The sequence below is a fragment of the Pollicipes pollicipes genome, unplaced genomic scaffold, assembly GCF_011947565.3.
Source record: "Pollicipes pollicipes isolate AB1234 unplaced genomic scaffold, Ppol_2.1 Scaffold_3447;HRSCAF=4054_pilon_pilon_pilon, whole genome shotgun sequence".
NCBI lineage: Eukaryota > Metazoa > Arthropoda > Thecostraca > Pollicipedomorpha > Pollicipedidae > Pollicipes > Pollicipes pollicipes.
In genome coordinates, this window is record NW_023596297.1 from 28,958,557 (window position 1) to 28,985,295 (window position 26,739).

The 26,739-nt window shown below is 48.0% G+C and overlaps 1 protein-coding gene across 1 annotated transcript in view; it reads left to right on the forward strand.

Annotated features, from left to right (window-relative positions):
- Positions 1-3,236: 3,236 nt before the first annotated feature.
- LOC119092395 (serine/threonine-protein phosphatase with EF-hands 2) overlaps positions 3,237-26,739 on the forward strand; it is a 77,096-nt gene continuing 53,593 nt past the window's right edge. Inside the window, exons 1-3 of the mRNA XM_037215358.1 lie at positions 3,237-3,384; positions 3,819-3,980; positions 11,853-12,019. Of these exons, the coding sequence (XP_037071253.1) occupies positions 3,334-3,384; positions 3,819-3,980; positions 11,853-12,019 (380 nt within the window). The 5' untranslated portion in view covers positions 3,237-3,333. The remainder of the gene's footprint in view (positions 3,385-3,818; positions 3,981-11,852; positions 12,020-26,739) is intronic.

Here is a 26,739-nt window from a genome sequence, read left to right on the forward strand (position 1 = left end):
TCACAAATGACTTGCTAGCTGTCAGATGCAACTCTCCTTTCCTGTGCTAAGTTGCTTGATAGTCCTATACCCGGTGGGGCCATTGGAACCTTTGCCTTAGGTGTGATACGGAGAACTTTCACTTGTCGGTGTCGTTTATGTAACGCTGGAATTAGGAAGACTGAATGGCTCCTCTAGAAATTTAGGCCAGCAATGTTCTGACCTCTGACCCCGGAAGGGGTCTCGAACACTCAGCCCTCGTGGCTGTCTGTGGTTTGAGCACTCTTGATATAGCACCTGGTAGCCGGCGTCAGCATATGGGGCTTAAATGATATATCAGGTTGGTTTCTGATTATTAGCAGGCTTTGCATAGCCTCGGAACATCCTCAAGCTATTACCCGCGTTAGGTTTTTAGAACAGTTAGTTGGCATTTAATCTTGTTCAAAAATGGCCATTGGCGCTCCAGGAGATATGGAGGAAATATCAAGCTTAACGTAAAGCATGTCATGCGGCAGCAAACTGCCGGTACATGCAGCCATTAACTGCCACAAATACCTGCCACCTACCTGCCAATTGAATGATATTGACGAAAAGCTTACGGCTATTTGATTTGGTATTATGGCTCAGCCAATGCGGTCAATACACCGCATGGCTGGCATGCGATGGGATCTTGCCGTGGTTATCCATCTGATAATTAATTCAGTGACGGGAATGCGACGCAGAGTTTGCGTTAATGGGCCCGTATTTGCAGACCATCACCGAAGGAGGGTGTCCGGTTCAGCCTTAGGCCAAAGGCGGTACGGAATTTGGAACGCTTCGTATAGAATCCACAGATGCCTTTAAAAGAATGTGTGTTCTGTTTTAAGCTTGGGGAAGCTAGGCCGATTTGTGGATAGTTTCACAGGCTTCTCCGGCACGAAATGTGCGCCAAGAATCCCCGTTTCGTGCGCGTGGCGAACCGGTGGTGTCACCTTCTCACGGTGTTTGTGTTCTGTGTCCTGCCGCTGCCGCAGCTGTACAACTTCTTCAACGCCCTGCTGGAGCATCTGGGGGACGCACAGGACCGCAAGCCTATAGAGCAGATACAAACTGGTAAGCCTAAGCCACCTGACAACGAGACTCAGGGGTATGCAAAAAGAGAGAAGAGAAAACAGACTGAAATGAATCAGTGAGGAAGATAGCACGCGGTGAGTAAGGTTAGAGGTCGTTTTCTTGCATTTACAGATTAAAGGTCTCCACGAATGCTACATGCCTGAGATATGTAGTAGACGGAATATATAAACATATATGACTTTTGAAAAGCAGCGCTCTTATTTATTTGAAAGTGAACATACGATTGGAATGAAGTGGACGTCTTAGACGTTGCTGGCTCTCTTGGAATGTATCGAACCAGATTGCGTGACGTCACCGACTGGTGTGGCTGCCTCTCAAGACTTAATGTGCGGCTTTGTTTATCATGCAACTGGCATTTCCGGGAAAAACGTAGGATGCTAAGGCTTATATTAAAATGGTGTATAATTATTTTTGATGGCACAGCGTGAGTGCCAACATGTGCTGCCATGGGTAGATGTTTGCGGACATTATGCAGAATGCCTAACTGGGACAGCGCATTTGCTAAAAACTATAGGAACAAAATGCGCCTTCAGCACAAAAGTGGCTCAATGGGATCATGTTGTCGCCGCACTCGGGTGTTTTTTCCTTCCGTGGTATGCCAGACCTTCGGCTAATGTTTTGATTCGACGTGCGTTACCTGCCTTTTCGCTAAGCTTTCTGGGCGTAAAATGTATCACATAAAGTCATCAGGACGTCGAGAGCGCAACACGTCATCTGGGCTACAGCTAACGCACTGACAACTGAAGCTAGTTTGATTCTTAACCAATGCGTTTTCATAAGCCAACATCCGCGGGTTCTTCTGATTCTTGTGGCCAGATTCGTGATATTTCCTTCCGAGGCCTGTTTCCAGTGGGCGTTGTCGACAGCAATGAAGCATCGCGGCGAATACGGTCGGATTTCTGCTCGCACCGTAACTCACTAACCACTCCTCGATTTGCACGGGTCGCACTCGAGTGCGCTCGGTTGCGTTGTTTGCCGACAGCCCTTTGCTGAGCCCGATGCGTCACCACGCGAGCTCACGTGGTCAAACCGCAGACCATTTCCGCATCTGTTCGGCCGCGCGCATTGCGCTTCCAAAAAGACCCCCTCTTATCCTCTCTCAGGGTGCAAATACATGTGTGTGCCGGGGCTGCCCGGCCCGGCTATGCTCAGCCCGGGCGAGATCTCACGGGGCAGCCCGGCAGTTGCAACAGACGGACTTAGATCCGGAGGGCGGACAACTTGTGGCCTAACATATGTAAAATAAAGGACCTTAGGGCAGCACATAGCTCCTTTGTTCTGTTGCTGCCGGCTTTACAGCGATTCCTCTGTTAATCGACGGAGACTTATTAAATCAAACGTATCACACAATTTTTGGTTTGTGCTTTCGTAAAGAGTCATAAGAGGGCGCGGACCGGCAAGTGGCGTGATCTGTCGTGTCTTGATGGTGCAGCAGTGAGCGAAAACGCTTAACGCTCGCTTACTGCGTGCGCTGTTTGAATCACTGCAATGTGCGGAGAGCAATTAAGCAGAGCGCGGTCTCATGGGTGAAGCAGAACGACTTTGCTTTGAATCTGGGCAAAGTGAGATACTTAGCGCTGGCACACCCCAGACAAGTAATCGAAAGTATTCAGTGTTATAGTCATCAACTACCTACCACGCTCCATTTTGCTAGTCTTTTCCAGCGTTTGAAATGAACATGACGGAGACGTAACGGACCGAGACATTGCTGGGTGCCTTAATGGTGAGACTATGCCAACAAGCATCGATTAGCAGGAACATGTACGTAGCGAGCCTATTCTATGAAATATGGAATTACGAAGCTAAGTATTCAAAGGAGGATAAAATATCACAGTGCAGCTAATTTGCCATGTTATGGAAGTATGCATCTCGCACCTCACCACCGCAGGGTGTCTACGAGTCGGCCGGGTCCGGGCGTCGCTCGCCGCAGCTGCCGCGCGCAGGAGCTCCGATCGTCGGGGCAGGCCGGCTGCCACGTGCTGTCACGCCGTCGTCACGTGTCGTCACGCCGCCGCCACGTGCTGTCACGCCGTCGTCACGTGTCGTCACGCCGCCGCCACGTGCTGTCACGCCGTCGTCACGTGCCTCCACGCCGCCGCCACGTGCCGTCACGCCGCCGCCGGGCCGTTTCAGACCTGCACAGTCGCATGTACGGCTCACAGGAGAGGCTGCGGCTGATGACGGAGCCCAGCTCGGTACGCGTCGACGCGACCTACCGCGGCCCGCGTCCTCCACTTCCCCATGGCCCAGGCCGACCTCAACTGCCTCATCGAAGGCTTCAAGAACAAGAAGGTCAGCCGCGCCGCAGGACGGGATGGGGAGCCGTGGGGGGAGGAGGGGAGGGCCCAACACGCAGCGGAACTCATTAAGCTCTGGATGGATCACACGCCTGGAAAAGTTGAACCCAAACCGTGCTTATCGCTTCACGAGTGGGACGAAAATGGGTCTGCTTCCGCATGCAGTTTACCCTGGTGAATGACACTCCGGGGTTCAGCCACAGACAAATTATGCACCTTGAAAATGGGGCCGGAATCCAAATGCCTCAAAATAGTATGCGAGATTGCTCTACTTGGCCGTTTGCAGCTTCGGAGGAAGCCATTCCATAAAATGGCCAATCGAGGATATCCAGCTTCGCCGGTGTGTTAGTTTATCTTTACCTATGACGGCTCACTTATTCCGTGTTGACACAACATATGTGTCCCCATGACGTCGCGCCTCTCCGTCAGCTACTGCACGTGCACTACGTGTTCAGTCTACTGCACGAGGCCATCCGCGTGCTGCGGACGCTACCCTCGCTTAATCGGGCGTCAACGGATGTGTCGCGCCAGATCACCGTCTGCGGCGACCTGCACGGCAAGCTGGACGACTTGCTGGTCATCTTCCACAAGGTCAGGGTCAGATTTTGTGGGGGACTGGGGCAGGACACACTGGCACTGCAAGTTGGACGACCTGCTGGTCATCTTTCACAAGATCAGGGTCGTACTGTGCAGGGGAATGGGCCAGGGCGCATTGGCACTGCAAGCTGGACGACCTGCTGGTCATCTTCCACAAGATCAGGTCCAAACTGACGTTGGCGCAGGGCACGCTGACACTGCAAAATTGACGACCTGTTGGTCATCTTCCACTGGCGTACGATGACTGGCGCTGGCGCAAGACACACTGGCACGGTAAGCTGGACGGCCTGCTGGTTATTGCGATCTAGGCTGTCAATATGCCAGGTCATTAAGGACGGACGGCCAGACTTTATTACATGCCCTCATTGACGTTTTGGCTGGCACATTTTGGTTCAGCATGGGCTCCCACAGAGTTCATGATAAACCAAAAACTGTGTAGATGTGTGCGTAAACAGTGGGTGAACGTCTGGCAAAGAGATAGCAACTATATGAATCAAGAGAAAATGCCGCAACTTGAGACGTGTGCATGTTACAAAATACATTTTGAGAGGCCTGGTTTCTTCAAATGTCCAGATCCACATATCAGGACGGTCCATGTGCTGTCTTGTTGCTTGGACGCAGAAGTTCCGCATCGTACGCTACCAAGACAAACAGCCGGTTGCATCATCAAACGTTCCACAGGAGGTGCACCGGTGCACGCTGTGCTGTGGGCTGAACTGATCACTCTGCGGAGGGGCTTGCCGCTTCTGGAAAAAGCATTGTCTCCTAGGCAAATTCAAAAAAGTCGCAGCATTATATTTGGACTAACACGGCAGTAAGAGTTTTGCGAAGCTTCAGACTTAAGATGAGTCTCGTGGGAGAAGTGTACGCGGTAATGCTACGTTCATTTTGGAAGTGTGCTTATGGTGTGTAAAGTGAAGGCTATAAAGTAAATGCTTGAGGCAAAACGTTGACGTAGTATTGATTTAAATGGTTGGTTTTTCTTGTAACTGACACGATGCTTTTTGGATCATAACGTTTAAATGGTTCTAGAAAATCATCAAATCATTTTGATAGATCCGATGTCTTTCAATTCATGCGTCGATTCACGGATTACACGCAGAAACTACTGAAGTGCACCTCTGAGATAGTTATAGCAGCAAAAACCGTCAGGCTTGTCAGGCGTGCACAGACATCTGTCGGTATTTTTTCCATCAGCATTGACCTCGTAATGCCTTTTTACCCGCACACGGTTGGCCCATCCGACCTGCCCCTTGGCTTATCAGATACTATCAGCGTGATACATCGAGATCCAGGCAGCCAATTTGGCTGTCATGTTCAGCGAATCTTTGTATTTGAATTTATTTCCTGAGGTGATAGCTAGCTTGTTTGATCTGACGTCAAGATAATGAAATAGTCCCCAGTTGCCACGTTTCAAGATTATGTGACCGTGCTTCCCAGAAACCACGCCGCCTAAGTTGGAGCTGATCTCTTGGCACCGCCGTTCTCCTGTCGCGGCTTTGGCCAAGGACAGTTGTCCCACGGTTTGCTCTCGAATTCCCACGTCGTTACTCTGCAAAGCTCGCTCACATATTCTCGTTGCCGTTTCCCGTTCTCATTGTCTAAATCGCATCTTGCCGTTGCGGATCCCTGAGTTTTACGCTTGTCCACCCGGGCGGGAAGAGCAGGCAAGGCAAGGCCGGTACTTCCGGCTCTGGCACTAATTAGAACCCAGTCACACTGTCGCGACTCAGACTTGACTGGCGAAACTTCTGATGACCCACGCATGTCTGATTTTTCTGCCGTCCCTGCTGACCCTCGCTCGCATGTGGCTCACGACGCCTCTGGCTCCAATGATCACAAGTTTCCCTGTTGACCGTCGAGTCTTCTGAAAGGGCCTCTGACCACACACTCAGCCCGCTTTACTCATAAGTGGAGTGCAGTCTTCGGATGAGAAAGTCTCCTTCGGGTAAAATGACGTGTTCTGGTCATCGAAATAAGTGCGGCTGTTTGTGGTTCACTCAACTGCAGCTGGCTGCAGTCAGCTAGCTGAATGGCTCACTCGCGAACAAAATCAAGTCCCTTGTACATATCGGAGCTTCTCTAGGGGCTACGCAGTTTTGCGATAGGGCCGTCGCAGGACATGCACTATGCTGAAAACACCACCAAGGGAACAATTTTTGCGGCAGCCAAATTCCTGAGAGAGGAGCAGATGTTCACGGGTTTAAGAAGCGAGGCAACGTGCCAAGCCTAGCGTGTTTTGAGTCTGCGGATGACTACCTTCAAGGACTCCCAGCGGCAGATATCAGTGGGCACGTCGTTACGTTCCGCATAACTGGACTTCCGCAGCATCTGTTCTTTGACCGTCGTCGTCACCCCATGCAAGTTTTCGTAGCCAACTCGCTGCCCTGAATCAACTGTCAAGGTTTCGGTCAGAGCAGAAAAACACTGCAATGAACACGCCGGGTGTACGAATTACGGTGGGGTCTGCGCCAAGGATCAGTTTTCACGTCTGATATCGGGAGAGAGAAAGAAAGAAAGAGAGAGAGAGAGAGGAGAGAGAAGAGAGAGAGAGAGGAGAGAGAGAGAGAGAGAGTAGAGAGAGAGAGATAGAGAGAGAGAGAGAGAGAGATAGAGAGGGGAGGAGGAAGGAGTAGGGAGAGGAGAGGAGAGAGAGGAGAGGAGAGAAAAAGAGAAGAGAAGAGAAGAGAGAGAGAGAAGAGAGAGAAGAGAGAGATAGAGAGAGAGAGATAGAGAGGAGAGAGAGAGAGAGAGAGAGAGCGAAGAGAGAGAGAGAGAGAGAGAGAGAGAGAGAGAGAGAGAGAGAGATAGAGGAGAGAGAGGAGAGAGATGAGCGAGAGAAGAGAGCGGGAGAGAGAGGAGGAGAGAAGATGCAAATAGTAACGCCATACAGCATACCCTCGCACCGTCGATTTGCGATCCTCCCACCCTCACACACACTCATTGTCTTGCGCTCAAGGCAGGAGTCTGGTTTGGCTCGAAGGCCAATATCGGACTGTGCGTCTTTGAAATCAACGGCGCCATATCCCATCGCACCGTCAAGTTTGCGATGCCTCCCACCCCACACAACACACATGGTCGGGCAGCTCAAGTGCAGTCAGTCTGGTTGGTCGAAGGCCATATATCGGTCTGTGCGTTCTTGTGCGCCTCGACCGAGACACTCACTTTCCTGTTTCGGACCGCCGCTGTCTCCACTGAGGCCTAGACGCGGACTCCAGGTGTGCCGGCCCCCGACACCGCCCCTGGCCGAGCCCGGCCACGCGTGACCTCCGAGCCCCAGTGCGATCGGTCCTGCAGTCCGCTGGCTATGGATTGTTCGCGGCCGGATCAGCCCGCCCGGCAGTCGAGTTGCCGGTCCTAACATAGCCGGGTGGCCGATGCTGACATAGCTGAGTGGCCGGTCCTAACACAGCCAGGTTCCTGACATAGCCGGGTGGCCGATCCTAACATAGCCGGGTGGCCGGTCCTAACATAGCCGAGTTGCCGGTCCCAACATTGCCAGGTGGCCGTTCCCAACATAGCCGGGTGGCCCGTCCTAACGAAGCCAGGTGGCAGTCCTAACATAGCGGAGTTGCCGGTCCTAATATAGCCGGGTGGCTGGTCCTAACATAGTCGAGTGGCCGGTCCTAACATAGTCGAGTGACCGGTCCTAACATAGCCGGGTGGCCGGTCCCAATATAGCCGGGTGGCCGGTCCTAACATAGCCGGGTTGTCGGTCCTTTCATAGCTGGGTGGCCGGTCCTTATATAGCTGGGTGGCTAGCAGCCGGGTGGCCGGTCGCATAATAGCTGGGTGGCCAGTCGTAACACAGCCGGTCGTGCCCACCACCCACCGCCCGAGGTCGACACCAGGACCGCAGGGCACGTCCGGCTGTCACGGTGGCTACGGGCAGCGTGTCAATGGCCCTCCACCCGATGGTGATGTCTCCGTACATAACTGACGCCGGCACCTCAGAATGCTGACATCGGACCCTCGTAAATTATGTATCAATGCGTTCATCGTTCCAGTGGCGCTGCGGGTGGCTGATGTCCCTGCGTGCTGAAAGGAGCTAATTTGCTTCTGTTTGAGCACCTAATCGCATTGCCGTCCAGGAAAGGTGTGTGCATTACGACCTACATTACCAATGAAGACTTTTAACCCCTCAAGCTGCTGTTAAGCCGACACGATGAAGTTGGTGGACACCGCAGACAGCGCTATGCAACAGCAATGATTTTGCACTTGGCCGCGAACGCCGAGCTCGAATCTGCAGCCCACCGCATGCGTCACCCTCGGGAGGGCCGTGAGTCCGGAGGTGTACAGCCTGCACCTTACGTAATATCTCGATAATGCTGAGCTTTCCCGTGAACTGCTCTGTTTGGTTGTCAGTTTTGGCATGCGCGTCTTCTCCCCAGCGATTTTCACTTTCATTTTCCGTTGTAGTGTGATCGGCGGAGTCAGGATGCAACGGGACGGCCGTGGAAGTGTCCTTAGATGCCAACGGGCTCGTGCGAAACACAGGCCATTCCACTCGCTTTGGTACTGAAAACAACATCAAACTGAGCATTGATTTGCCAATGCCTCCCCCAGCACTCAGCGATGTGGAGTGAAACTAACGGCATATATGATTGACTTCTATTCTATTGTACTCCGTCCCAGGTTTTGTCAGCTGGTGCAACCATTCTGACGCCAACATGGGGCTTCAAATTGACTTTCTAGACCCAGTTTTTTAGCTGCAAGAGTGGAGCCATGCGGATAACCCTAGTGAGGAAACCTGTTTCATCACAGACACCATTAAACATGTATCAACAGCCGCGACGCAATCATTGGGACTCTAGGGAGACAAGATCTTTTCGTCGTGGTCCAGTAAAGGAAAACCATCGATTCCCAAACAAAAGCTAGCATTTCAAACTTGCGTTCGCTTAGTATGTAGACATGTCCGCGCTTTTTGAACATGTAAGAAACTTTTCAGCGCTCATTTTAACCACGCACCTTTAACAGCGATTTTCAGCTGGAGATGATTTGCAGAGATTTTAAAAAATGTTTGTAAAGACGCATCATTTGATTCATGCTTGTATGGACAGGAATTATGCCAAATCTCTTCCCACCGAAAGTTTTCATGAAATTTTTCAAACAGTTTTTATTAGATACATTCGGTGACAACTCTGACGCAAACATGACAAAACAAGCTTCTATTTCCTTGTAGCATCACTATGGGTAGGCATGCAGTACATACAGAGCTAGCTTACAGTACTTAAAGAGCTTGCTTACGATGCTCCAAGAGCTTATAAGGCCTATATTCCTTAACATAATCCAATTTAAATGATCCTTGAATAAGCCCGTCTTGCTCCACACAATACCAGTGTAAATAATAATGGGACAACCGGCATCCAACGCCCTCGACCGATGCGCATTGCTGATTGCCAGGCCTAGTATTTTCCTATGAATTTGGGAGAATTAAAGGCATAGGCTGAAGAAACGTCTATACATGGCCTCGATTAACATAAGACACTTTTTCGTAGTCGGATACATGTGGTTTACCAGGTGCAACTTAATGAAATTAAATGAAAGTAATCGTTTCGTTGTCGGAGCGTTTGGCATACACGAAAACGTCATAGGAACATTTAAAAACTTTTTAGAAAATTTCCCAGTGCATTAGTTCACCGTGAAAATGACCATTATCTCTGCTTACATCTTACGAAAACAAGAAATAGCATATACGAGACGTGTAGTTCGTGCTGCCAAGCAAAGTTCTTGGCAGCTGCTTATCAACAACCCCGCATTGTCGACGCTGTTAAGTCAAACCTACTCAACGGCTGGATGGTAGATAAGTGCAACCGAACAAGTTTCTCACTGATACGTCTCTCAGACGGAAACTCCAATGGTGAACCAATTGCGATAGCCGATGCCATAGCGGGTAGTTTACTACACTGTTTGTTATGCTTGTCACAAGTTCCGGCTTGCAGAGCTTGCCCAAGTCGTCTTCTTCACAAACATGAATTGCTTTGACTCAACATACGATTAACAATGCAATGTGCTGTTCTTACTGACAGATTTGAAAAGGACCGATATGCTGCTGGTGTTTTCGGTGTTGAAAATGCTGGTAACACGTCTATGTGTCTGGACAGAATGGTTATCCCCTTTTCGTCAGCTGTCCGAACATGCTCTGCGCTTCGTCCTCAGCATGTTGAATGTCTAAACACATTTAATACACATTAAATACGCATCTTAAATGATTTATGCACTCAGAACATTTCGTTGACGAAAAAAAAGAAGTAGAGTATCACCGTTATGGGACCGAAATGAACGTAACAATAACCCTGACACTTATCACCCGGTGGCATTAACTAGGTGTTTAGTCAAGGCTCTTTCGAACGTGCAACGGGCGCACGCCTTCCGTTTATCCTCGACGCACAGAACCCTTCAATGCATTTTAGTCTGGATTTCGAGAAAAATGCAGCACCAATAGTTGTGGGTTGACAACTTCACGCACTGAAAAGCATGCGGCTCAATATTATGGTGCAATCTTTGCGAGAAAAGAAGACGATTTCGTGCAAATGGTTCAGTCGGTAGTGAGAGCGATTTCTGTGTGCAGTTACCTGAGCGGGTGGTGGCGCAACCGGCGCCAACGGCTTTGACTTTTACGCAGCGAAGCAAACGAGAACCGTTTGTAATGACTTAAGTCACGTGCTTATTCTCAAGTTGTTTGCTGGCTTGAGATGTGTTTAGTCTTAGGTCTGGGTCTTAAGTTGCGAAGAATTTGGCAATCACACATTTATTTGTGCCCGTTCCTCAGCCACGCACGGGTACGCCCTGCATCACCTCCGTTTTGTTATGACGTCTCCCTTTCACCACAGCGGCGTTTGTCGGCCGATAAAGATCGAAGCGCCGTCTTCGAATGCAGCCAGCACTAACGCACAATCCCGCCAGCACAAGCCAGCGTTGCGCAAAGCAACTAACGGTGCCCAGGGCAGCGATCACATTTTTTGTAACGGGCGCCCCGCTAACAATGCAACCCCAACAATGGGCATGCTTTCATATCCGCTGTCAGATAATAGCGCGGTGCATAAATCATAGGCAGATGCATAATAGCAAGGCTTGGACTACGTCAGCACCAGCCGCCGGCCAAATAAGGTCAGATCTGTGCCCGTGAGTGCCTTAGTCGGCATTCTGGTACACAAACATGTACCTCACACCACCGCGGTGCGCCGTTGTGCATCCGAATCCCCGTGTGAGCCAACCCGATTTACGTAATACCGTAATGCGTCGGTAACATCCCTCTGACAGGTGAGTTAAAGCAGAAGCAGCATCAAACAGATGCTATCAGCGACTGTTTCCAGTGTTGTTACGCTGGCTTATCAATAATTTACAGCCTGAACATGCGAACCCTGGATCTAGTTTTCCGCATCGAAGTGTTCTTGGCCTCCGTATTCCTAGTAATGCACGACGGTGACAGATCAGTGCACTCCCTACTACAAATGTGTCTCTCGCGATCATTTCCTTGCCTTCGTTCGACATCCACTTTTGAAAGTTTACTATGAATGCGATAATATCAAAACCGAAGCTACTGCATCAGATGTATGTACTGCCAGCTGCACAACAGCGGGTTCACAAGCATAGCCGATTTGTACAGCAAGTCCTTTGAACAGATGTTTGACGACATGTGACAAAGACTGACAACAGCATGCGGCAGAGATCTGCCATTAAGTCGAGAGCGGACGAAAATTCACCTATGCATCTCTGGATTTGCTAATGCTGTTTGCAAGGTACATGAAACTGTCAACGCGACCTGCATCCACCTACGTCACGTGACGTCACGTTGTGCTACCGGCTGGTGTGGGGGCACAGGTGTTTTGTTCTCACGTCTCACTACGCGGCGCACCTCCCCAGAACGGCATTCCATCGAGCGACAACCCGTACGTGTTCAACGGCGACTTCGTGGACCGGGGTAAGAAGTCGGTGGAGGTGTTGCTGATCCTGCTGGCCTGCGTGGTCGTCAACCCGCACGAAGTCTACCTTAACAGGGGCAACCACGAGGACCCGCTGATGAACCTCCGGTGAGACGCCGAGTGTGAGCGCGAGCTTACGAGGCGACGCTTGCGACCAAACACGTCGGGTTTGGTGTACCCCCCTCCAAAATACTCCGAAAACTGTGTTGTCTCACCTTGTCTCAAAGTGTGGGGGGAGCCCAAGAGAATGGAAAGCTGCGACTCATTACACTAGGTATCTAGTCGCCCATGGGCCAGCGTCGCCACATGGGTACAGATAATATCATGCTCTCGTAGCATGCGTGTGGGTTATTTTTCCCACATGTGACAATTCATGCTCTGAGCTGATCGGTGGCAGGGGCGTGGCCACGTGGTTTTCTCTGAACATGACGTTGTTACATTTTGGGCGCATCTTAAGTTGGCGTTTCTTCGACTGTGTAAAAAGAACTAAAAAGAACCAGCGTGCGTAATTGACCAAATAGCACTAGCTGTCAACACAAGATACAACGAGTACGCTAGGACAATATGAACTAACTTCGCCACGCAGCGCTTGCGTGAGTTCGCACCAGAGACGCAACTTCCTCAAAAATATCAGCCCGCGCCTAGTCCGCCCCGCGTGGCTAGTGATCCAACTTGCAAAAGTCCGGTATGCTACAATGCTGATCCGCCACTTATCCGCAAGCACTAATTTATTGCAATGTGCAGATTATCATTTCATCTCAATTTTAGACTTACATCCTAAAAACTGCATAACATGGTATGAAAGTGCCATCTAATGCAAAGCACTGTTTGGCGAACATCCGTGATGTTGCTCATGGAGTAGCCATCGCTGCATGTACACAGTGGAAGTTATGATGCACTTAAGTATATATTGAACACTGACGGCAGCTTTTAACCACAAATGAGAAGAAAGAGGGTAGATAATAAATTTTCTTTTCACCAAAATGCACCACATGTTTCACCCACCTACCTCGTCTCAATAGACGACAGGCTATTTCCTCTAAAATTATGTACATCAACGGATAGCATTGCACTGATTGGATAGAAATACTGGATTCTTCAAGTTGTGGGAAGTGACGGTTCACTACAATGAACATAAGCTCAATCATCATTCGACTACTTCACAATTGCCACAACGTCAAATTTCTCATTGAAGAACCGGAGCCAGCCTCCTCTATGGTGTTTGCTTTCCTCAAGTGGACACATCATGCAACCACACCACATTAAAACCACCTGGTAGCTTTGAAATGATCCACATTTCTCTCTTACCACCATCACGTCCCATCCCACAACCACAATCGTGCTGTTTGTGTACTGCTGTATGAAAGCTACGTGAAAGTAAGGATGGCGATAATATTTTGTCCGCTAATATTTGCCTCTCCAGTGGCATTACTGACATTTAGCAATGCCATCAAAAACCGGGACATATCGTTGCATGCTGTAGAAAAAACTTCTATGAAACAAAAAGAAAGCTCTGAAAAATTTCCAGGAACTCTTTCTGTGAGTTATAAAGCCTGCAGCCTGCAAATTGCGATCCTTGTCGAAGGGTTTACATCACTTTTCAGGTTTGCAGGTTTTACATCATTTTTCCTCTTGGCCCTAGGAATCATTTGCTGCCAGATTTCTGAAATATTGTTCTGTTGATCCGTTTGAACAGCTTTCTTTTAGGCATATTTTTGCAGTCCATTGCCGAGACGTGGCCGAACCAATCGGGTTAAGAGATTGGGTTTAATCTGCTTGGATCCACGTTGTCCGTTCTTCCTTTTTTCAATTCCGGTATTGTATTCACATGCCTTGTATCACCAACAAGACCACTTGCAGCACCCAGTCACACATTTTAGAACTCGATCATGTTCAGCGTAGTATAATCCCCACCCACGCTTGGAGTAATTGTTCTCACACCACATCATTTTTACCCGGTTCTGTCTATCTGAATAAGATGAACAGCTAAGACATTTTAAAAGCGGCACGGCACGCATAATACCAAGGAATATCTACGCCCTACTTTTACACAACCGTATCCAGTCATGTGCTGCCACATAGCAAATCTAGTACACGCCACTATCCAATTAAAGGAGCTCACTTTGTGTCTCGTAGCTTTAAAGGAAACCATTTTTCTTTTATTTTTAAGTGCGTTCCACTTTGCGTTGCATTTATCTCGGGAGCCATTTCGTATTGTACCATACCTCTCTCTCTCTCTCTGTTTCTTTTCAACACTGAGCATATTTTTACGGTATTTCATATTTGATCTATGTTTTTTGACCAATAAGTTTACACGCAGTAATTACATGCACAACCAAACTATTATCAGAAATAGCCAGCAAGAGGTACTGTTACCGCTCCAACCACATGCCCATCAATTATATTCAACGAATTTAGCCAATAAGCAGGAGCATCGCAATGTATCGACCTTGGCAAAATTCACAGCGCGAATGCTTCCCGACATCTGTTGCACCTTTTACACATTTATGTTTGCGTCACTCTCATCTTGTATAGAGTAATGTTTGTGTATTTTGAGATATTTTGATGATGCGTAATGTGCAGTTGCATAGACCGTGTAGCGATGTACAGGGATGTATACACTGTGTACAAGGTTACACCGCCAAGTTTAATATGGAATGGTAAGGATGCTTAGCATGAGGTTTCCTTCGCAGAGAATCTGTTATCCATGTATGAACAATGGGCTCTGGCTCTTTTTGGACATTATTTTGTGAGTGCCAGTTTCTCGCCAGACTTAACGCGGCTTATGCAATCGATGTATGTGGTGCGCACACCGAACTCACCCCGAAATTTGGCCAACGTGAGAACTTGTGCTGTATCGTCGGCAGCTCGCTAATGTTTTAGAAATCTGTAGTATTCCATGCTGCCATGTCAGTTCTTTATTTCATTTCGTTGGAATACCACAAGCCTCAATGGCCTGGGTTCATAAATTCTGCCCTGCCAGTCGATGCTAGAAGTGCACTTGTCTGTGACCTCTCTTTCCAAGTCGATTTTTTAGTTTGTTGCCTCCCTCGCAATTTTTCGAATTAATTTAGTGCTCCACCGCCACAAAAAAGTTTCACAAGCTGTTCTAACATGAAATGATTGCCTCCTTATGCGAGTCGGGATTATTTGGCTTTTTATCCACGAAACCTTCAACGCTGTAATGTACAACTCAGCATCCAGTATGGATCAATATCCTTCTGCATGCGGCTTATGCATGCCATTTCCTTTTATTCTGCCAACGTTACCCTCCCATATGAAGGCAAACTATTCACGCTTTAGGTATCGAATGAAAGCACGAATTTAACAGAGGTGTGAACAGGTTTGTAAAGTTGAAGGAATTAATCCGTTTATTGAGAATTTTTTCACTCTTGGCATTCAAAAACGACGCTTCCAGTGCCGGAATATGACTTTCATGTGATGCAGCTTAGAATCAGGGTTGTCAGCAGAGGCAATGACTTCGTAATTCGAGAAATCTATCTCAAGTAAGTTGAGCATTTTATCCAATTAACATTGAGATCTCAGCGAAAAGGATCATTTTCTTTGGCAGCAGCACCAACCAAGGAGGATTTCGTTTTGCCTTCGTTCAGTTTTAGACTGAAACATTTTGCGGATGCCCGGGCGCGTTTAAGTGCACTGCAGCTGTGCACAGTAATGTCAAAGAAACACAACGTGTCGGCTGCCTAATGTAAAACGCCTCTACTCCTTGTTGGGTTATCTTAGCCTTGATATTGCCATAACGAGTTCTTCTTTAAAAAAATATGGTCACGTTAAGAAATGGGAAGAACCAAAAAGATTGGCCGGTCTGCAAGACTGTAAGTTAGTTTCTTTCCAATGTTTTTTTTTCATACATTGTACCGTTTCCATTTTATACGTGACTCAGCTAGGATCTTACGTAAGATAAGTCAAGCCATTTTATAATAGTACCAAGGAAGTTCGTTTCCACAAACCTTTCCCTGCAAACTTCCAGCTAACCGCATTACAGGCCACCTCGATGTCGATCCTGACGAGAGGAAGGATTATTGTGCATGCGCTCTTAGACGCCGCGGTAAATTTGACGCGAAACCCGTGTTATCGCCAGTGAACCGCCTTCCAATAAACCCGTCTGGTCACCCCCAATCACACAAGGTGGCTCTGTCCTCCGCCGGCTTGCAACGGCCCCTCACGACCCATGAGAGAAACAACGCTCAAGCACATACTTTAAGTGGATAGGCTTTCATTTGGTAGTCTGAACTGGGACCGATGCACGTCGGAGCCAACCTTCACGGCTTACATGCGTTGGCTGCCTCAAGATTGATCGCTCGGTTCTGAGCGAAAATGCTCTAAAGGTGTTTAAAGTTGGTTAACAGCCTCCCGTGGAATCCGATCAATATCCTGGCGTTGGACCGATGTTTCGTCTCGCGTGAAGCGCGCATCTTCTGTCCCTAATCTACACCTGTCTAGCTGCAGGCTGGCTTCGACTCAGCGCTCTGTCCTGTCTCGTACTGCCGAGCACTGGGGCGAGTCGCCATCGGCCGCTTTACGGCCGCGACCTCGGCCAGAGCTGAACGAAAGATACCGCTGCTAGAGCATACGAGTGTTAGGCTAGAAACATACAAGTGTCAATTTCATGCAGCATTCGATGTTACGTTGCACCTCTCGTGTGTTGATTGGTGTTTATTTTCTTCAATGCAGCTATTCCCAAGCACCAGGCATGATCATGACGTGACCATGAAAGTAAAGGCCCTGGCGGAGTTTTCCGTGCTGGTTTCTGTGGTGTCGTATCACATCTGACGCAACATTCTTCCATGCATGTTGTCCATTGAAGCACTTCACAATATTTGCAACGTAACCTACCCATGTGTGGTGGGGTCTAGCAACTGCTGTCACTGGCCATGGGACTCCGTTTTTGTCAGGGCCGTATATAAATTGTTTAACGTAGGATTTAAGGTAAACGAAATACACAAATGGTGATTATTTAGCTATTGTCGTGTACTTGAAACTATTGGCATTCGCTTTGTTGCGGGCAGTACATCCAAAATATGCTGGCGAACGTTTTCTTCACGGATTTGACCCACTTTTCCTCAAAGTTGAGAGTTATAGCCCAAGTTGGAAGGCCGCAGTCCCTCCCCCTCCCCCTCCCAGCCGAACAGAAAGCTACAACCCTGCACCTTTAACATATTTTACTTCCTTTCCTTTGTGTTTTCTCTAAGCCAACATCCAATCCATATATATTCGAGGCATCAAAAAATGCATTATGCGTTGGCATGTACTAACTGCCGAATTTGTCATGTACTATGCTGAAAGATTGTACGAACGTGATGCCACTTTTGCTCATGGTGACGCCCAACTGACATTCGAGCAATGGCTCACTGAGTGCGACGCGGTCACAAAATCGCATGAAGAGCCATGTCGCATTGTTTGCATAAAACAATCTCCAGCGCCAAACTGAGTTATATTTTGTGTTTATGTTGTGAGTTTTTTCATAAAATCATGTTGATTGTTAGGCTGATTGGGTAAACTTAGAATGCGGATAAAGATTATGCAGCCCAGTATCGTCAGACAAGATAGCGCCAAGCTTAACAGAAAGCAGATGGGGAGACAGGTTGGTACATTGGAATGCTAAAAGCTCAGACTGATTGGGTAGATATTGTATTGAGATGGGAGGTTGATTGGGTAGAGATTGGATTGAGATGGGAGGTTGATTGGGCAGAAATTGGATTGAGATGGGAGGTTGGTTGGGCAGAGATTGGATTGAGACGGGAGGTTGCTTGGGAAGAGATCGGATGGGGATGGGAGGTTGATCATATAGAGATTGGATTGGGATGGGAGGTTTCTGCAACCCAGGTTTGTCAGTCCCGGCGGCGTCGAGCTCAGCAGACGGCAGATGGGAAAAGGAATGGAAGAAATGAGACATGGAATAGAGAGACGCAAATATGACATAAAGGCGGAAGAAAAAGGATGGCCGAATTAGCCGTGTTCTTAATTTCCTTTCGACAGGCTTAAGGCGTTGGTAGGTGTTTTTCGTGTCGGTTGCTTCTTTAGGATGCCGCGCCTAAAAAAATATGGTGCTACGGGAAGAGGGTTTCGGGCTATATTTCTGTAAGTTCCTCGCCACGTCACCAGCAAAAGAAAAGTCGAAGTGCGTCGGACGATGAGGTCCGCCAAGATGCTGAGGGCTTCATGTTTAGCTGAGACTTGATGGTATTGGCTGGAATCGATTCGCTTCGGATCCAGAGCCTTAATATTACAGTACGTCACGCAATGGCATCGAGTGCCTTTGATAAATTGCAATCTCCCGACGTGAATCACTTCCACTGAACTCCGCGTATCGATCCTTTCACTCCGCAACCTGAGCCTGTTGCTTTGTTCTTGACACGCAAACGGACATTCTTTGCTTGTTTTGGTTTTACCCTACCGTGTTCTAATGAACAGATTTCAAGTTAGGGGATTTGATTGGTTTTGTTATTTTATGTTGTCACAAATGCGATGCAAACTCAATTTATTGCGTAAAATTTACCAATATATCTGTCCATATCTCAATGGCAATCCATTTTGGCTTTTTTGCTTTGACGTCATAACTTGGACAAGTACCACTGATTCATCGCTAGACAAATGGTTCATTTAGTTTCAATTTCGAACGATACGGTGTGGTGTGTTTTGTGTATGCTTGTGAGAAAGGGCGGCTCTAAGAAAGATTTAATGAATTTGGAACTAGCTTACATAAATGATTACTGGGTATAACAAAGTATAACTGGAAGTTTTGCGGTATTTTGAACCTGCATTTTGCCGATTTTTGATGTTTGAGTGGCGATCCAGGTACAGCTAGTTCAAGCGTTACCAGTTTATTTGTTGTCACAAATGTGGTATTGATCCAGAATATGTACAGGTTCGGCACTCACATATTGCCCAAGTTGCAGTCAGGGATGTGCGTGCGTGCGTGTATGCATGCTCTCATATGTTCAATGTTAAATTTTCGTAAGGCTTGTTGACTCAGTCCCGTCTCGCGCTCCGTTATTTATTAGTATACCAGGAGGTACTAGTTAAAAGGAGTCATTCAGCAGTCATCTGGATATGTCAACAATATTATCATCTATATCGTACGTCAATTGTTTATATCGTAAGAACTGAAAAGGTTGACAAGCCAAAAACATAATGTTTTTCATCGTGTGGATAGGCGGATTCCGCCGCTTGGGGCGTTTTGCTGGTTTTCACAGCACGGTTTGGAGCTGGCCGTTGAATTTTCTGGCCATTTGCTTTTGTTTTGTTTTGATTTGTTTCACCGTTTTTTGTTGGTGTTTTTGTTTTGTTTTGTTCTTCGCTACGCATTGTGCCAGAATCGCCGATGCATGACCTGCACAGGTACGGCTACCCGGCCAGGTGTTGGGATGGACATCCGGTTATATTTAGGTGATCATGTGAAGTAAGTAGTTTCCCCGGAATTGTGCGCACGGCTTCGATTTCACAGGAGAAATAAAAGCGCAATCATGCCATTTAAAGTTCTTGCCAGGCTACGGAAAGCCTGATTACGAAGGTTGATGGCCTGATGACCGCGGCAAACACTCGAGTGGGCGGGCAGCGCTTCACAAGGTCACAGGGGAATATAGCCTTGGTTATGCTTACGGTAATGTAGAAACCCATAAAACAGACAACCAGCTGAGACCAATCATATCTCAAATCCCAGCGCTTGCATATCATCTGGCAACAACTTTAGATGGCGTTAGATAAATATCCTTTACACCGGAAGAGCATAGTTTGAAATCAACAGGAGAGTTCATTGACATTACGAGTTCTAGCAATCCCATTGGTTTACTTGCTTCATTAGGTGTAGATGGTTTGTTCACAAACGCGCCTGTTGATGAAACAATACAAATTATGCTTGACTGCGTCTACAATCACCCAACCCTGCCACCACTGAAACTGTCTCGATCCATCCTCGAAGAAATGCTCTGATGCTGAACAACAGAGGCACCCTTTCGCTGTCCAAACGGAAAACTTTACCGCCAAGTAGATGGTCTCGTAATAAAGTCACCGCTCGGATGTCTGTTCGCAAATATGCACATGTGCTGGCTGGGGAACCACATCCTCAAAAACTTTAACCTTAACCACACATGTAATACAGATATGTCGATGACACATTTGTTTATGTCAGAGACGAGGCCCACCTCCAACAAGTGTAGGCTATCATATATATATATATATATATATATATATATATATATATATATATATATATATATATATATATATTTAGGTGATCATGTGAAGTAAGTAGTTTCCCCGGAATTGTGCGCACGCCTTCGATTTCACAGGAGAAATAAAAGCGCAATCATGCCATTTAAAGTTCTTGCCAGGCTACGGAAAGCCTGATTACGAAGGTTAATGGCCTGATGACCGCGGCAAACACTCGAGTGGGCGGGCAGCGCTTCACAAGGCTTCTTCTTCAGCGCTTCTTCACTTCACTATATATATATATATATATATATATATATAGTGAAGCGGCTATATATATATATATATATATATATATATATATATATATATATATAGCCGCTATATATATATATATATATATATATATATATATATAGCGGCTATCGTCATAACGATGAACAACTGACCTGAGTGCCGACAACTATTTATCTTTTCTTGACATCGATGTGGATGCGAGCAACGGATCCTTTGTTACAAAGTGCACCATAAACCCTCTGATGCTGGCAAATGTATGAACGCGGCTAGCGAATGCCCGGAGCGTTACCGCATAGCAGCCATTCGTTTGTTTTCGAACATTCAGTCACTCAGTTTTCAGCATGCAATCAGCACTGATTAGGGACCCAAATTATGCACCGTAGTTTTGAGCATGCGCGCTCGCAAATCTTGGCAAGAAAACCGCGGCGCCAGGCGTTGCAGTCTCCTTAACCCGCCCAATGTCGGTTCGGCGGCAAATACTGAGTTGCGGTCAACGGTTCACACTGAAATTGTGACGCCTCTGAAAGAAGCACCTTTGAACGTTTTAAGACATCAAATTTCACCATTAGAGGGAAGTGCGGACGAATATTTCACATGTGGGATTTTTAGATTGATGATAGGAACGGAACGACATTTACAGCACAGGGAAGTGGTGCCGAAATGTGGTGGTGGAACTGAAAGAGAAAAGGTGGTGTCTCTATTTTCCGTGCTGTTGCATCTGTTCATCTGTGCGGCGGACAAACTCACCGTTTCAAAAAAGATACGCCGAGCCTAATCTTAAAAGCAATGTTTCACATTTGATGGTATTGAGGAAAGCATTAGATACGATAAAAAGCTCACTTATAACTATTGGCATACTTTTAAGAAGAAAAGACTTCTCTAGACACCACAATTTCTCTTTTAAGTAAATATGCCCTTTGATTCGTTATTGTTTGATTACGTCTTCGTGCCTTGCACAAGAGTGATAGAGAGCCAGTTGACGGCCGTTATATTTTGAAATCGTGTTTACGAACGCCAGATATGCACGACTCGACCATGATACTTTTCTCGGCCTTGATCGCCGCATGGCTTAAGAGATGACAGGATTTGAATAACTTTATTATGACGTCATGAATGCCAAGTTGACTTTGAAATACTCTCACTGAATATTCGCCCCATTTTGGGGGCGTGTAGTCCAGAAATTAGAGGGGTTAAGGTCTTAAGAAGGGTAGGGCTGTGAACCGCACCGAAAGGGCCTCGAGTCGGCTATTTCGGCTCGAAACCCCCTTCAAATATGGAATATTTCCTTCAGTTTCGAAAGACCTTCGTAATTATAATTTCACGACGATCGCTCGCACGCGCACGGCGCACGCCTGGTGTTGTTTGCACTGGCCATCACCATTCGATTTTACGGAAGCTGCAACCGAAGTCATCGCTGCCCTTGCTCCCGAGATTGCATATGTGTAAGCTCAAAGCTTTTGATTTAATTTGTTTCACTGCTTGATTCTGCAAAAGAATGAATGTGCTCACGCGAGCATAGCATGGCCTTGTTCATTTTTAACTCATTTTACCCACTCTATTCAAAACTAATGGGACCCCTTATTTCTTTCTGGCCGAGAGGGTCACTTGAGAAAAACACTAGGGGCACATAACTGTTCCCGGTAAAGGGCTGAAAGGTCATTCCGTCCCACCACAAGGTGTCTTATTGCCAGCATTCTGACGACACGGGGTGGGATCCCCTGGTCAATTCAGAGGGTCTTAGAGGGATACATCATATCGCATTGTTCCTCTCCGTAACGCGGGAGGCCTTCTGACCGGCGTACTTGGCCCCGGATCAATGCAGGAGCTCTCGTTGACACAACAACCCTGATCGCCGCATCCAATAACTGTCAACCCTGATTGCCGCATAAGGTGATCCAATAATTGTCACATATACTCAAGTGCTGGAATGGCGTTGGAGCGCTCACGGTTCCGTGCTGGAGGCCCTGATTGGCACAGGACCCTTCCATTGTCTCTATATGAGCACTTGTCATAAGTTCGCAGGTTTTTCCCTGTCGGAGGTCTCGACTAACGCAAGAGGCAAGAGGCTGCCATTCGGGGTCCCGTCCTCGTCCCTGTTGAGCAAATGCTTCCCTGACCGTCTCGAGCCCCCTTATTGACACAGAACACCCTGTTAGGCACTGCGGGCCCCTGATCAATACAGGAGCCCCGCATTGTTGTAAGGCCCCGACCAATGCAAATCTCGGCCCGGCCTTGTCCCAGCTTGGGAAATGAGCTCGCAGGGCTCAGACGGACAAGGAGCCGACTGTTCGGTGCTGGTGGTCTATGGCCGAAATAGAGAAACGGTCTGTCTCAGGGGTCCCCAATCGGTGCGAGAGGCCCTTCAAGTGACATTTCAGATCACGGCCTTACGGGCGGTCGTCCTTAAGGTGCAATTGCAACCTGCAAACTTCCATCCCTTTAGCTATCTTACAGGCCCTTGATTTTTTATCTCGAGAGACCCTTCGGCCCCTGTTCGGATCCCTTTAAATACCGCTCATGGCCGACTTGGGGCCACTTGCTGCCACAGGACCCTTGTTAAGCACTGTGGCTCCTGACCGATACATGAGCCCCTCATGGTGTCAAGGACCCCGCACAAAGTAAATCGCGGGCCCCGGCCTCGCTCCTGCTTGGAAAATGGGTCCAGAAGGCTCAGGTGGACATGGAGCAACTGCTTGGTTCTGTGTCGAGGCCGAATGTAATAACGATAGATCACCCTAATGAGAGGACCCTAATGTAAGCCCACTGACTGACATTTCAGGTCACCGCACAACGAGCCGTGATTCTTTATGTGGCTTACAGCCAGTCCTTCAGGCCCTTATGCCCTCCACCCGGGCCCTCAATCGCCGGTTCCGTTGGGCCTCCCAGGTCCCTCTTCGGCGCTCATCCAAGAGTGCCCTTGTCGGCTCGGGATCCCTTGCGAGCACAGGATTTTCGGTTAGGCGCTGTGGGTCCTTGAAAAATACACTGTCCCTGACCAGTGTAAATCGCTGGCCTCGGCTTACATATAGACCGAGATATACGCCTTTATCGACTCGGGGGACCTCTAATCAGTGCGCAGGGCCCTCTAACTGGCATTAGAGTGCCGGCCCTGCGGTCAGAGGTCCCTGAATACGTCCTCCTTTACGGCGCTTAATGGTAGGTTCCGAATGGCCCGAAAGGCCTCTCGGAACCTAAGGGGTACACGTGCCCCCCGTGTCTCCTCCTCTCTGCTCGCGTTACTGATAGTGTCCTTAATATATTTGGCATTGCACCCTGTTTACATAAATCTTCTCGACACAACAAAAATTTCAGCGATAAAACATGTGCATTTCAGCTAATGCAGAACAAAACATAAGCACTCCACCATGCATTATTTCAGAAAATGGTTCTCAACCTTTCCCCCAAACACACACGCGCCCTCCTCTTGGGAATGCTTTTACCACGCTCACTTCATCAAACAGGTTATGCGAGGTAGGTTTATTTCTGGGAGACGCTGTTCCCAGCTGTTGTGCCACCGAGGGAAAGCGATCCTAGCCCGCTTCAGGTCGAATCTACGGCAAATGAAGCGATCATAATGTAGTGTCACGTGCAATACAAGTTGACTGTTAAAGTGTTGCTAGTGCAGCTAGCCCCTCAGTGACCCTGTTCGTTGGGAAGGTTCAATTTTGTTCAGAACCGAGTAGTGAAAAAATTGCGTAACATGGCTTTGACCGCGCGATCTCTCAAGGCCCAAACCAAAAACCCCGATCCCCGGCGTTGCAGTCTCCGCAGGTCGCACGGCGTCATTCCCTTGCTGGTGGTAAGTGGTGTGGCCGGTGAGCGGACGCCAATGGTAATATTTCTGAAAAAATTGCTGTCTAACATTTAAGAATGTCACTTCACACATTTTGAAGGTTGTTTAGATCACGCTTTACCTGCGCAATTTATATTATTATAAAACGAGCGGATTGGCATTCACAGCACTGCGAACCCGTGCCGGATTCGGTGGTGGAGTTAGACATGTAAACGTAAAATCTCCCTGTTCTTGTTGCGGGTTTTTTTATTCGTTCAGAAGCCTTCCTCAACTTTTGCATGCGAAATTTACGCCCTAGCTTAATTTGAGGAGAGGCAATTCATTTTTTAGGCTTTCGGAGGCATATATTTATTTATTTATTTATTACACGTCATAAGCTCACTCACTCAGAATGTGGGAATTCCAGAGCCCGTGTCATGGAAATAAAGCAGTGTAGGTCAGGGAGGCTCCCGCAAACACGTACACACGTAGACACACACGCGCAGAACGCACTCTCTCACATTCGCTTAAGTCATTTGAAGCATGCGTCGCTATCCGTTATTGATCCACCGCTGCAGGATATAACTACGCAACTCGCGCCTGAATTGTGGAAGGCTCAGCTCGCGGATATTCTGCGGTAGTGCGTTGTAGGTGGTCACAGTGGAGTAAACAAAACGCCGCCTTCCCGATTCGGATCTGATTACCTGCACATGTAACATATCCTGCCTCGCTGTGCGATGGTGAACATGGCGTCTGTGGATAAGGTGATCAGATAGCGACTCCGGCTGGGATCTTTCCAGGATACGTTTCAGAAATTTCAGTGTATGATGTAAAAACATGCTGTCAGCAGACATCCACTCGAGATCCCGTAAAACATCGCTTACATGATCATATTTCCGACGCCCAGAGATGAATCGTGTTGCAAAGTTCAGCAGCTTCTGCAGTCATGATGTTTGAGTAGCATTACATGTTCCGTACACACAGATGCAGTAACGGATGAGTGAGATGATTAGACCCTGGACTAGAGTAATGAATGTGGCCTGAGGCAGACTGTGCCGGCTGTGGCTGAGGCCGATAAGAACGCCAGTGCATCGCCGCACGACGTCATCAGTGTGCGCAGTGAACGTCATGCACTGGTCAAATATAACACCCTGGTTTCGAACGGAAGGAGAGCCGGCTACAGTGGCGCCCATAAACTTGATGCTAGTGATGCCAGCATTATTTCACAGCGGCTGTTTTCGTGCGTCAGGCAACCGCCGTCCAGCCGCTTGGTTTGGAAACTGCAATCCCAGCCGTCGGTGTTTAGATTGCGAGCGAGCCTGGCTTGGGTTGGCTTGGCTTGGCTTGGCTTGGCTTGAGGCTTGAGGCTAAAGGCTTGAGCTTGCGAGCACGCAGGCTCAAACCTTAAGTATGTAATTTATTTCACATGTTGCTTCGGAACAAAGATGGACGCAGAAGTGTGACTTCATTAGATCGGGGGGGGGGGGGGGGGGGCTGAGTTAATAAAGTTAACCTAACCTGCCCTCACATCCTGATTTCTTCCCGGTTTTCGGCCACTCTAATTTACGACCTTGATGTGAAAATCGAAATAAAGGGTAAATATTTGGCGGCTTTCAAAATCATTTTGATACTGAGGAATGACTTTCCTTTGAAACCAATATGACAAAGATAATGATGACATATGAACACGATAGCATGGTTAGTGGTGTATTAAGAACCTAAGGAACATTTCATCGGCCCAATATTCCTTTTCAATCAGGCACTTGATCATTTGTCCCAAGGGGTCTTTTGGCTTCTGGTTTCCCTCGAACACTGCCCCAGGCCGATTCCCCGCTCCTTGCGATACAAGACCATTGTTATGCGCTGTGACCCCAGATCCACACGGAGGCCCCCTTATTGTCTCAGGGGCCCCGACCGATGTGAATCACAGGCCCTGGCCCTGTCCTTGCTTCAAAATGGGCCCTGAGTCCCAGACCTGACGATCAAGTAATCTTGTGGCAAATCCGTCGCGTGTCACGGTCGTTTAGCCTCCACCACAGGGGTGTTTTTTTTCGCAAAGCAGGCAAGGGGGCTGAGCGGGGAGTCCTGGCTCCAAATACACCATAAGATAGGCTTCTTCCCAGATTTGACCCACTTTCCTCTCAACGTGAGGAAGTTGGATTCCCATCCAGATGAGTATCAAAACTACAGCACTGCTCTAATATGATTTCTCGTTCTGCCTCGGAGGTCGATGTTGTCGTTGCGCGTCACTACCATTTTGTTTGGCGTCGATGGTCGAAACTACGTTTCGGTAATCGACGCAGGGTCCATGTTATGTGGCTTCAGACGTTGTTGGACTGTATGGCTTTGGGCGTGGAGAGAGTAAAAAGCCTCCACCTCCTGAGTAGATGCATCCAACTTTTAAAGGCTGTCACGGAAACCTACGGCTGGAAGCCGTAAATCGCTATACAGACTGCAACACAGCACTGGCGTTAGGCATGTTCGACACGGTTAGTGCGGGCATTGTGGGACGATTGCCGCCATCAGTTAAGTCGGCTGGTGTCGATCGTCAAGTTTCCGTGGCTGTTCCATCGAATATTCACGTCGA